A 13,366-nucleotide genomic window follows, 5' to 3' on the forward strand; every position below is an offset into this window, starting at 1 on the left:
CGTTTGGGGAGGTTCATATAATATATATGAGAGAGGGAAAGAGAGAGTGCCAGAGTGCTTGACAAGTAACGATGACATTGTCATGAGCTCTCTCTCTGCCTGGTAACACGCGCTGATTGCAAGTCTGATGACCCACCTGTTCCTGCTCTGCTCTGCCTCACCCTCGTTTACCTACCAGCTGCACTGCATTCACCACTCATCATGCCCTGTATTTAAAGCCTTGCTTTTCAGTCCACACTTGTCAGATCGTCTGCAAACCCGCACCAGTTACCTGCCTGTCTTGGAAAACGACTCTGACTCTTTGCCTGTGAACCCAGACCCGCTCGACTACTTCTTTGATCTCCAGCCCCGGTAATCTTGACCTGCCTTCCGTCTCTCTCTTCTACTTAATACAGCCTAGCCCTTGACTGTACTGCTGCTTCGTTTCAATTGCTGTTGTGTGTGTTTCCCCAGGACTTCCCGGATCATCCAGCTCCTGCCATTGCTGCTCGGCTATTGGGGGAACACACACACGCAGATTCTTGGAACTCCCGGAACCCCTGAAACCCCTGTAACCCCCAACCCTTAAATAAACTTTCTAACGTGATGCTTTTGTGGTCCTCGTCCTGTTTGGTGTCTGACAGACATGTAACTAACCTTGGCTTTGGCTGTGACGATGCCAGACTCTAGTTCAGCAGGGATCATCTTCCCCCTCAGAGAGAGACAGAGACAAAGACAGAGACAGAGACAGGGGGAGAGTGTTTACAGTGAGGCTCCTACCCAGGTCACTGGGGAAGTGTCACACTCATATCCACAGCCTTACCGCTCATCGCACTTCACCAGCAGCACATTGTCAGTGCCGATCCCCAGCACAGCAGCGGCTTTCTGGATGGAGTAATGACTCTGACAAGACACAGGCAGATCAAGAGCGCTGGTGAGGGTTGAGGAGGAAAGGGTCAGCAATTATGCCACTAATGTTTTGCTGTGCATGTTGAAATCTATAGAAATGTACAGGCACCATTGCTTTGTATTGTTTCCATTGTGAAGGTTTATGCATTATGGAGGACAAAGTTCTTACATGTGAGGAGGTTAACATGGCCAGCTTAGGGAGAACAGTCATTCCCGCTTTCTTCACCTCAGGGAAAAAGTGGTACCTAGCCAGGAGCACGCTATTCAGATTGGACACACTGCCACCTGAAAACAGATTGTTCATCAGAACATGCATTGCAAACAGAATGAAAAAGGGATGTGGATGGATGAACTGAATTTAAAAGTGGATGTGTCTGGTGTAGGTTTTTATTTACACAATTTACCTGAACCAATGCATTTATTTGTTTGTCATATATTGTATGTTCACGTACCTTGCAACACTTCTGCGGCTGTGACATGTGGCTTGAGTACACAGGAGCTTTGTGATAGGATTTGCTCATTGCCCCCTCTGAATGGGAAATAGACTATACCATAAATACAGTGCCTAAAAATATTCACCCCCATGGATATTTCACTTTTTAGCGCTTTTATAAATGGAATCTTGGATCAATTTAATTTGCCTTTTTTACAATCATTTTTTTTTTTAATTCCCTCTTTAATGTCAAAGTGAAAGCAGATATCTACAAAATAATGTTCATTAATTAAAGGTCCAGTATGTAGGAAATAATGGAAAATAAACTGTAACCATTCCAAAAATGATCACCATATGTTGTCAGAGAGTGAGGAAACACGATGAATTGAAGTAATGGCTTATTTGACAACATTACTCCGTGAAACCCCGTAAAACTCATGGAAAAAAAAATCAGTTACGGGGCGGATTCTCTTGGAATTTTCGTTTATGTTTTGAACGATTAATTCTAGAACAGAGTATTATGGGCTAGCGCGTCCTCCTATTTGGTTTGCCAAATTAGCAAAGGCCAACTGTCAACAGCTGACAGTTGTAGTCATGAACGCCTACAAGAGGCAGGCAAAATTAAAACAAGAAACAAATTAAGTGGACATCGGAAGAGCTTCCTGAGATGGTGACGTCTTCGTCAAACGAAGAATATCAAGTCTGACGCAGAGCTGGCCATATTTCTCCACAACAGGTAGCCTATGCTAAACTTCATTTGCATCGCTAACTTCAGCTAAATATGTTACGTTGGTTAGAGAGGTATTTTTTGTTTTCACTGTTTCCGTAATGTGTAGCTGGGTCATGGTTGGAGAAACGTTAAAGCAGCTGCAGGTCAACTAACGTTAGCTAAGTCTTCATTACATCTGGCAACCCAGAAGAGGCTCGCGTCTGGTAGTCCTGAGAACGTTCAGCAGTGTTTTGATTTTGGCCAACAGAACGTTCGGTAACAATCCTACACATAGACTGTATATATATATATATATATATATATATATATATATATATATATACCATAGACTGTTCTATATATACAGTCTATGATATATACAGTCTATGATCCTACAAATCGCACCTTTAAAAATATGTATTACACGGCTCTTCACAAGGCAAGTAGAACGCTCCATTGGTTTGAATGGGATTTCCCAAAGTTCTACGGTAAAATATTTTCATGTAATTACAAACCGCTGCAAACATATAATTACCGCTGTCAATGGCAACGGTTTTTGTGCTTCTGATACTGTACGTCTTGCACATCACCACGCAAGGACTGGAACTTCATTCAAAAGTGAAAGCAGTGAGTGTTCTAAAGAATGTTTGATTCAAGTTCGTGTGTTGTTGCGAACTATTTGTTCTCAGCAAATGCCACCATCAGTGGCGATTCTAAACATTTTTAACAAGGGTGGCACTAGTGAGGCACTGATTAATTCAAGGCTGGCATGAGGCAAAACATCCAGATAAACAGAAACAGGCTCAAGATGTGAAATTAGCACAAATACATTAGGGCAGTGGTCCCCAAACCTTTTCTTCCGAGGGCCAGCTCACTATGCCTGGCTCTAAGAGAGGGCCAGAGACTCGGAGTAGGCCTATATCAGTAACCATAAATAGCTTAGTGCTGTGAACAACAGCAGTCTATCTTAGTTGAATATTCCATTACATTTAATCTACTGCAATTTAATACCATTGTTAGCTGTGTTTATGTTGCCATCATGCCATATCAGTGTAAAATGTGGCTCAAATGAAATAATACTGATGAAAAGACTTTAGCATTCCCAAAAGTATTAGCAGGGAGTCCCAAAATTATATTTTATTCAAAATGTGTGAACTCTGAACTCTGTGTCTTTGCACACAGCTCATATTGTGAACAAGTAATATCCTACAAATAATTAAAATAACTCAAACTAAGAGAGTTTTATGAAGTGCTGGCAAAAACATCTGAAATGACCACCATTCTAACTTTCACTCACCTGATGAGAACTTTGTGAATTGTGAATTTGTATTCAATTGTGTTGAATAGAAGTTAGTTAGTTATTAACAATGAATTGATAAACTTTTAGAATACTTTGAGCACTGATGCAGTCAGCATAGGCCTCTTACATGTTTGCAGGTAGGCCTACATTTCATTCCGTTTTCGATGGCAAACGCAAAACAGCGCCAAAACAAGTAGTATTACATGTGTACTGTTAAGACTCGCCATAGAGAATGAATGGGGGAAATTACGGAGGTTATAGTTTGACGATGTCGTACTCCCGTGCGGGCCAGATTATACCACGGACATGATTTGGGGGGCCACCCAAAATGAGGTGGCGGGCCGGGCCGTAGTTTGGGGACCACTGCATTAGGGAAACCCACACATGTGGACTCGAGTCACATGACTTGGACTCGAGTCATGATTTTAATGATTTCAGACTTGACTTGATAAATTCAAGTCAATTTGACTCGGACTTTGCCTCTTTGACTTGTGATGACTTGACATGTCTCGAATCAAAAACTAAATTTCCTGATCGTGGACCAGTCACCCCAGAGAAGCTTTCCCTCCGCGACTAAAAAAAAAAAAAAAAACAAATAGCGGAGACAAGCGGCCAGAGCACAGTTCAGTGCTGCCGCTACCCCCACACGCGTTACGCACTGTGTAGGGCACCAAAGAGACAGAGGAAGGACCAACATTTAGCCAATAACTAGTAGCTTTACTGCAAACTGATTTGCGCTCTTGTTAGAGAACGTTTAATGTCACAATGCACCAACAGCATGTTACATAAAGATGATTTTTTTCGAGTCCTCTCCATTAAGATCCAACTTGAACTTATGCTACTGCATTTAATTGAGAACGCGTCTAAGCACGCACGAGAGGGAGAGAAAACGAGTAGGTTCCAGCTGGCTTGTCATTGTTGATGATGATTGATATCTTCTTTTAAATATAACAAACGTATAAAAGGAAATCGTGAAGGCAACAAATACGAGATTAGAGGAGATTGCGTATTTATCCGGTTCCCACTAGCCTACTGTTATAAACGAGATCCAGGTCACTATGACATACTAGCTGCACTCACTGTGATTTGGAAAGTGGACAACAATATGAAGAGTTGTCTTTGTGTAATGGAACTGGTGAGTCTTGAAGTATTCAATAATTTATTTACATGAAGCACATGATATGCCGATTGAAATGCATTCCACTCAGCTACTGTAGCTGTAGCTAGGTGGCTACTGGCTACCAGGCTCATAATTCACTTTCAAACAGAAAATGTCAAGCAAGCATCATGTCCAAAGGAATGAAAGCTGTTTGTGCCAACTTAATATCATGCTTATCATTGTTAATATTGTGCTATACATGTGGCACAAACAATGTTTGAGTTTGTGGACTAGCCATAGGCTATATTTGAATGGAGCTGGTAAAAAAAGATTATTATGAGAACGTGTGGACAGTGGCACACAATGGGCTTAAAGTGACAGTGCACCATTTACAAATGAGATAAACAGCATCAAATGTGTAGTATTTCTAAAGAAATGAATACTTCAAAACAAAATTACTGTCATTATTATATTTTAAATAATATACAAGTGTTGACCTTGGCTTCCCTTATGAGTCGCCACTGGCAGACAGCCTAATAAATTGTTTGCAGGCAAATATGTGGCCTAGCGCAGTGAAATGCCATTAGTCAAATTATTACTCATCCTTACAGTGGACGCTGCAATTTGGAAAAACAATATATATATAATTGCAGCTGTGCCTAATAAATCCCTTCAGTGCGGAACAAGACCCCTCAGCTGCGCGTCAGGATCCGGTTCGCCCTGTCAGGACTTATTTTCCCAATAATGACCAGCGTTCTATACATTATCCCTTACATAATGCAAAATAAGCGATTATCCAAGGGGGGTGAATACTTTTTAGCCACTGTATTGTATGATGCTTTTATATATCTGAGTTGTTTGTTTGTGTTCCCTTATGGTCAGTGTTTCTCTCACACCTTGGTTAGTTCACACCAGAGGTACGTTCAATTTTGGCAAACAGTGGCGAATGTTCGTGGTGAACATGTTTTCTTTAAACAGTTAAATTTGAACGATTTGGTGTTAACATTCCATTGTAACGGTAATTGCATCGTTACCTTCATCAAGCTCACGTCCAGTTCCACTGTATGTTCGTGGAGAACTACCCCCGCAGATTGTTTGTGGTTGTTCGCAAACGCCAAAAACTCAAGGCAAACGGAAAACTATTCGGCAACGTTCGCAAATGTTTGTCTGTGTTTGTGAATTTGAACACACCTCTGGTGTCATGTAATTGTTTATCTAGATCACCTGTCTGGTTCCAGTCTCAGTACCTGGACAGAAGATTCCATCCCCTTCGTCCTTGGGCCATCCAATCATGCTCCTCATCTTACTCAGAAGAACCTCTTCCATGAGTATGAACACAGGCGCCACTTCGTAGGTAAACCTGTGTGGGCAGCCAATAACACACACACTGTAAGTCACCATCACAACCTCCTCTTCCTTCTTCAACAGTCATCCTGCCAAAGGGCTGAAAACGACACAGGTCTTACATGTTAGTGTTAGCGGTTGAGGTCAACCATTCCCCTGCCAGGCCAATGATGTCAAGGCCAGATGACAGCTGGTTGAAGAAGCGCGGGTGCCCTGGGGTGGACGATGTTTATCATGTGAGGGTGAGGCAGGAAGACATTTCAACCCTCAATCCTATACTTCATACAGACTGTAAAAATATTTTTAGCTTGCTGAGTAGAATAAAACACCAAATAGAACACATCTAAGCACATTCGTTTTACCAGTTTTGACTCCGTATTTCAGGGTATCTTGGCAATCGACAAGGAGCTGCTCAAGGTTCTCGGGCTGGTCAGGGAGCTCTAAGGTGAAACCGTCCAAGCTCTCCTTCAGTTGATGGACATGATGAAAGTCCAGCACTTTAGAGCTCCTGTTAAGAGATTTGCAGATGTAGGCGAAGAGAATGTCCACCAGTTCATGCATAAAGCTCTTGGTTGCTTCCACACCATCCTCTGCTGGGAGCAGATCTGAAAGAATACGGAGATTATAAATATGGTGATAAATTGAGAACACTCAATTCTCAAAGAAGAGCCTTTTACATTTTTTTCTGTGCAATGTGTTTGATTATTTGGTTTGCCCAAGGGATGTTGTGTTGTTTCTTCTTGATGGAATTAAATTGAATTGAATAAGAACTGACAGGTGGATCAGGATCATCAATAAACTGTTTTATAGATGGTCAAATAGCTGATACAAAGAAAATGACCAAGGGTCCTAAAAAGTGCAAAGTCTATCAGCAAGCAAAGTTCTCGTGCATGAAATACAGCTATTGTGTGGTATATACATGCATTGTGTTGATTCATCAGTTGTCAAATTTTGTCTAGTCATTAAATTAGCTGTAGTTAGTATTCCACCTTAATTACTGAATCTTGTGGCATCTCTTCGAGACATCATAACTGCCGTTTGATCATTTCAAATTCTCATAATTTCCCCTCAGCTGCTGATAAGTGCTGATCACATGGCATGGCTGTTGGTGGGTGTCTGCTCATTTTGCTGAATTGCATTAAAAATATGGACATGTCTAGCATAGCAAATGAAAATGCCACAATATCTCTAGTGTGAAGAAGGTTGAGCTGTTTCAGATTCATTTGTATTCTCCGTTTTCATTGTGAAATAACTTTGATGTGGTTTTGAATATAAATCCCACCTCTGCTATAGATGCTGCTGAAGTCCATGTTCAGCACGTGAGGACCGCTTGCTCGATGTACACTGGCGGTTTCTTTTCTCCCACTGTCTTTTCCCTCCTGTCTCAGAATGAGTCCAGCTGCAGTTGCACTCACTTCTGTTGAAGCTTTTGCCTCTAAAGGATAAGCATTACTTTTAGCTGTAAAGGTCAATTATGTTTATATTTAAATATTTAAGGTACTTAGCAGATGCTTTTATCCAAAGTGACTTACAATGGCATACTATACATCAACATTGAAATGAACAGTTTAGTAAAATCAAAAAGCCTAAAAAAAAAATGAATTAAGAGTATCAAATTAAATAGAAAACAATTAGACCAATGATAGAACCACGATAACTAAACATACCAATCTGTTGAACAGCGTCCATCGTGATCAGGATTGCGTTAGATGGAAAACCAACTCCCAGGTGTTGATCCACGAAGAGTGGTGTTGTCAATGGTAGGGAAGAGTTTGGAGTGAAACAGCTCACAGATGGGTGTGGATTCTCTGCAACATCACGTAAAAAGTACATTGTGTAAACTATTCACAGTAAACCATGAAAGGAAGTATAGCTCTCTTTGATTTTCTCTCTCTCTCTCTCTCTCCCTCTCTCTCTGTAAGATGGGCTGAATAACCACCTGAAAGCTTCAAGTCAACATGTATGGAATGGGACAATGCCTTAGTCCTTAAAGGAGTACCGTCACACCGGTGTGAGGGAAATGTTGGGAAATGAACGTTCTAAAGAATATCTGGGTTCATTGAATTCAACATAGAATTTTAGAACCTTCAATTGTTGCGGAACGGAATCTTATGTTAGAATGTTCAAAAACCCACACATTTAAAGGTCTCATCTCATCGTTTTTTCATTAATTTTGCAGTGGTCTGTAGTATTGATGAATGCCCTGTGAGCCGGTTTTGGTGAAAAAAATGCTGTCCTGCGTCTGTTTCATGCTGTTCTAGTTTGGTGGGGAAGGTGGGCGGGGAGGAACGACTGGATTTCGCCTCCAGTCATGAATATTAATGACATGCTAATGAATTCACCTCTGATTGGCTAACAGTACTGTGACGCTTCCTCCAGTGCATCCTCATCCGATTCTGCCTGTGCTATGCTCCATATTCAACTTTACAGTGCTAAAACCTGGCTAAAACTCGAGTCAAAACTGTTGCACACAATGTCTTCGGAGATACAACTTCATGTGTTTGATCCTAATATTCGAGTAGGAAGAAGTACCGCTTCCTGATCGTTTGTCGGTGAACGTTGGTTTAATAGAATGGTAACAATGGCCTGTCAGCTTAAAATTTCTCCTAAAAGAGGTAAACGTTTGTGACAATCGTCATCTTGCTTTCAAGTAATAAACAGTTGGAAACGTTTTAAAATTAAGACCTATTTCTTTACACAGTCAAAAGTCTTTGCAATCTTCCTAGTAGATATTTTACTTCACAACACAGGTAAGCACCCTAAATGCAGTTCAGCCACTGACCTAGCCTGCTAATGCTATCGGAATAGCTAGATAGTTATGGTTTGAATTCCATGATACTATCATTGAAAGACCACTTGGTCATAGCCCAATATATATATAGATCTAAATGCAAACACGCCTACCTAGCTATATTTTGCTGGAATTGTACCAGAATGCCTACAGAAGCAGAGAATGTGTGCTGCAAGAGTTCTCCGGTAATGAGAAATATGGCTTTGATAGCCTGACAATAGCAGAGGTTAGCCTACTCAAGTTGTTTTCTGTCACGTATGACAGAAAAAGTAGCCTACTATAGTATTTTGGGACTAAATATTACAGTAATCTTCTAGGAATACTATAGTATTTGGACATACTATAGGTACTATAAGACTACTATAGAAAAACTATAGCGGTTACAGGATATTATAGTTATTAGTAGTACTTTTACAGTATGTCCCAATTATTCCTATAAGATTACTATAATATTTTGTCCCAAATACTATAAGATTCCTATACTACTTTTTCGTAAGGGGATTGCTCATGTGGTTAGAAAAATGGGCAACACCAGTACCCCTGTTGTCTGTATGACCCTGTACCCAGGATTAGAACCAGTCTGCCTTAGCATAATGTACTCCCTTCAAAATGCACTAAACATTCGACTATGACAACTATCTATGGCCCTCTGTGAGACAGAAGATATGAAAGGTAAGATAAACCTTTAGCTTAAAAGGGACAAAAACTGATGAAACTCCTAAAACAAATATACAAAACAGGTCAATTTTCAATAAATAACTTTATTATATTTACATACAGCAGTACTCAAAGTGTGGTCCGCAAGCTATCTCAAGTGTTCCACAAGTAGATGTGGTAAAATATAATAGACGAGTTGTTTGCAATATTGAACCAACTTGTATGTAAATCCAAACAGTTCTGCAACACTGATGTAACCTATGCCAGTTTAAATCATATGAATCCTCTGACACCATAAGCAAGGTGCAAAGACAACAAGCAAGGTGGTTCAGTGAGAAGGCCTATTGTGTAATATACTGTTGAAGTAGGTCTACTGTTTTTTTTTTTGCTAGGTGGTCCGTGAAATACTGACAAATAGTAATATTGCAGTCTATTAAAATAATGCAAACACAAAACAAGAACATCCAAACTATGCACAGAATTAACAATGTCCTCTTTTTGCCAGACGATGCAGATATCTGGCCTACAGATCCTTTGTAAGATGGTGCTGGGATTATTTAGGGAAAAAGGTCTGAGTTGCTGTTTCGGCTTGTATTGTCCTGGGGATCCGAAGGGACAACACACAAAACACATTCGTTGGCTGTGATGATTCTATTACATTGCTCTTTGATTGCGCTGGGCCATAGGTGGAGCCATCAGGTGTTATTGTGGAGATGTCGCTTTCATCCTCCTCCTCCTCTTGATCAACCCGAGGTCTTCTAGCTGGCCTTGGATGAACAGGCTTGATGGCAGTAGAGGTAGCAGGCCCCCATGCCCATGGTGTATCCGAAGTGCTTGTATCAATACTCATACTTTTCATGAAGTATTCTGTTTGGGTACCTAAAGTAAATAAATGTGTATTACTGTCAAGTTATAAGATACTAATAGTACACAGGACATTCACTATCTCACACAAAACTGTACAGGCACAATGGAAACAAAAATATTTTAGTGACTGTGGTAAGGTGTAGGATTTACTAAGTAGCACACCCACAAGAAGACATTCGGTAATATCAATTCTATCTGTTATGCAATTCATGGGTTTCATCAGGTCCATTTACACAGGTGTATTAAATGAAGCACCATGCAGTCTACATTCATTATCGAGGTGCTTGATTTTATACACCTGTGGAAAGTGACCTGAAGAAATCCATGAATTGATTTTCCCAAACATTGACGAGCACATAAGAACCTGTATTAGCCTACTAGAAAAAGACTTCTAGAAACTAACTAACACAACAATAAAAGTTAGATCACAAACCTTTGCTTCTAACGATGACCTAATGTAGGCTAGAAAGCTGTGTAGCCTGACATGAGGATGTGCTCTGGAAGACATACAAAACACTAAGTAAACAGCAAGTAATCAAACAAAACATCATTGTAGGCCTACAAAGGTCAATGTAATAATGGCAGGAAGACATAAATTAGACTGAAGTGTAAATACCTGAGCTCTAGTGATAGCAACTTAGCCTAATAGTGCACGGGTATTGTGTTTTTGATTTTCCCTGTTTAGACTAGAACAATACCCGTACTTAGTTGAGCATAAGATATTGTTGCTAATATTATTATTTGTGGTTTAACACTTAGGTTAGAAGATTATAGGTTCAACAAGCTAAATCTCTGTGTAGTGTGGTCAGTTTCTTATGAGTGTAGCTACACCAGGCACGTAACTGAAGCATTCCGTTCGCGTTATGTAACGTTACTGCAACAATTAGCTTCCAATAGGCCTAATCAATGGAAGTAGCTACACCTGGCGTGTTAGTGGCCTGTAGGCTACGTTCGGGAAAATAGACCATTCCTCTAATGGATTTTACCAGAGCCCTTCCTATTAGACATTCTCTGATTTTACACGTCGCGAACAGAACACTTCAGTTACGTGCCTGGTGTAGCTTCCTGTAATATAGGCTAGCCTAAGCCTAGCTTGTACCCTTTTCATGCATGCTAACGTGAAGAATATGAACATGCCATTTTGTAACAGACGTTAGGTGGAAAAGTTTGTTTGTACTTACAGCCTGAGCTGGTGGTCGATCATCATGACGGTACAGAACCAGGTTTTCAGAACATAGATGCAAAACCACTTTCTAACTGTAGGCAGTGACTGTGGTCGAAATGATTGGAACACAGAACGAATGTTGCACTACTTCGGTGGTGGTGTTCCAACGATAAATCCGAACCATTTTCCCGCCATGTTAGCAACTTGCTGTTAACTGCTACTAGCTGCAGAGAGACAATCCCCTAGCCGCAAAATCTTCCAGTCTTCCTGTAGGCGGTCACAAGCCAAGGTGGGCGAGGCCATGAATAATCAGTTTCCCTTCGGCCTCATTGGGAAGGGCTCTTTCTGATTAAGCTTCTTTTTTTTCCGTGTATTTTCTTTCATTGGCTAATGCGGGCAATGGGGGTAGAAGATCATTTTCACGTGTAGCATGCATATGCAACTTGGAGTGAGCTATAGTATTTCGAAAGTAACAAGTATTAAACGGTTTCTCAGTGAATGAGACCTTTAAGGGTTAGGGTGGTAGATCCATGTTGGTGGAATACTAGTTTCTAGAGCAGATGTATCCCCCTCTACATTCAAAAACCTCCTGAAGACTGAAGAAGAGAGAGAACCTCCTCTCCTAGCATTACAGTTTTTATTTTGTCTATTGTACACACTAAAAATGAATGCTTAGACCAAAGCCTCAATACCTAAACTTCTGGTAATTGGTAATACCTACACATACCTGAAAACAGCACTACATATAGACCATGGGTTCCCAAACTCCATCAACGTGGGCCTCCCCTCTGAAAACAGTGACACCTCCAAAAAAAAAAAAAAAAAAAAAATCATTTTCAAATAATAATATTCACTTCAGTTAAACCACTTAAATCGGTGCTATACTATGCTATGCAATGCAATGAGTTTTCATCATATTTTCGACGTTTGGCTTTGTTGCCCATATCAGGCTCGGGCCGTGCAGCGATAAAATGTGACAAATCTGTCCATTTTAAGTTAGCTATCGGAACGTCACATTTTACCGTCACGTATGCCCAACCTCTTACGTGTATCTCTCACTTAATATTAATTTCTATACAAACAAGGCGGCGGATTCCTAAAGAAACGCAAGCACCAACACCATAAGTTTATCTCAATTAGCTATGTACCAAAAAATAAATTTTACCGTGACTCGAAGAGCTGTAAACAGTGTTGTAAGGCTGCGTGTAGGCCTACAAATCCTCTTGGAGCTCAAGCTCCAACCTGCAAGTTACCGTTCACTGTTGCTAAATTATAGCAGATCAATAATACTTTCCACTATCCCAAAGATTTAGTATACATCTCTTCTATGATTTATATCGATTTTATAATGTTGACAATTACATAATCATAGAAAAAAAAATAGATAGTTCTAACATGAAATAAACGTTTTTCCTTCTTTTTTTAATCAACCTTCCGCGCCTCCCCTCAAATTATTTGGCGCCCCCCAGGGGAGGCGCACCTCACAGTTTGGGAACCTCTGATATAGACTTAGCACTACAAATATAGACTTCAGGTAAGTTATTTTGTACCTGTTGTGTACTTATACATTGAGTACCTGTGTACAGTTCTGTATTTGCCCCTTTACTCCCCATTTCTAAAACCTATCAAATCATTATTTTCAGTGTGCCAATGAGAAGTATATGACCACAAACCACATACCTGCATTCTTTTGTAAGCAATGGAAGGGGTATGCAGGGGCATCCCCCGCACCATCACCTTACCATCCGCTAGCTGTCTGTGCCCTGAATACACTGTAAAAAATGTGGTCTCTCTGGACAGCCCAGGCTCCAAAAATGGCAACAAGAACAACTTGGTCCAGCCTGGACCATAAACATAACAAACTGTTCCAGCCAATCACCAACGAGATGTGCGTTTAAGAGTTTAATTTGCATTGGAGGAAGGGGGAGGGAGGGATGAGCTGAAGTGACGTTACCCATCGCTTAGAGCACCTTTTTAATAAATTTAAACCTAAACAGAAACAAATGGATTCAGAGAATTGCCAGGAAAATAATATTACTGACTTGCCTGCATAATAATCCACTCTTGAGCCATTGCTTACTGTAGCCTATGGGAATACCACGTAATTACAAAA

At 40.5% G+C, this 13,366-nt stretch overlaps 1 protein-coding gene and 1 long non-coding RNA gene across 7 annotated transcripts in view; one reads left to right on the top strand and one right to left on the bottom strand.

The window, feature by feature from the left end:
- The window catches only part of gad3 (glutamate decarboxylase 3), a 54,475-nt gene that overhangs the window by 5,931 nt on the left and 35,178 nt on the right, over positions 1–13,366 (bottom strand). For all 4 annotated transcript variants that reach the window (XM_048246828.1, XM_048246813.1, XM_048246819.1 and 1 more), the window contains exons 2-9: positions 7,441–7,581; positions 7,056–7,208; positions 6,136–6,378; positions 5,896–5,986; positions 5,677–5,789; positions 1,058–1,173; positions 803–882; positions 637–691 (exon numbers count right to left, since the gene is read on the bottom strand). In XM_048246828.1, coding sequence (XP_048102785.1) covers positions 637–691; positions 803–882; positions 1,058–1,173; positions 5,677–5,789; positions 5,896–5,986; positions 6,136–6,378; positions 7,056–7,208; positions 7,441–7,462 — 873 coding nt within the window. In that variant the 5' untranslated portion in view covers positions 7,463–7,581. The remainder of the gene's footprint in view (positions 1–636; positions 692–802; positions 883–1,057; positions 1,174–5,676; positions 5,790–5,895; positions 5,987–6,135; positions 6,379–7,055; positions 7,209–7,440; positions 7,582–13,366) is intronic.
- LOC125296772 lies at positions 2,017–6,300 on the top strand. 3 transcript variants are annotated; one of them, XR_007193852.1, is made up of 4 exons: positions 2,017–2,057; positions 5,649–5,783; positions 5,858–6,015; positions 6,158–6,300. It is a non-coding gene; the product is annotated as an uncharacterized LOC125296772 (long non-coding RNA). The 3 variants fall into 3 exon arrangements; XR_007193856.1 differs by having other exon boundaries at positions 5,649–5,779; XR_007193858.1 differs by having other exon boundaries at positions 5,649–5,757.

Source organism: Alosa alosa, chromosome 1 (assembly GCF_017589495.1).
Source record: "Alosa alosa isolate M-15738 ecotype Scorff River chromosome 1, AALO_Geno_1.1, whole genome shotgun sequence".
NCBI classification, from domain to species: domain Eukaryota; kingdom Metazoa; phylum Chordata; class Actinopteri; order Clupeiformes; family Clupeidae; genus Alosa; species Alosa alosa.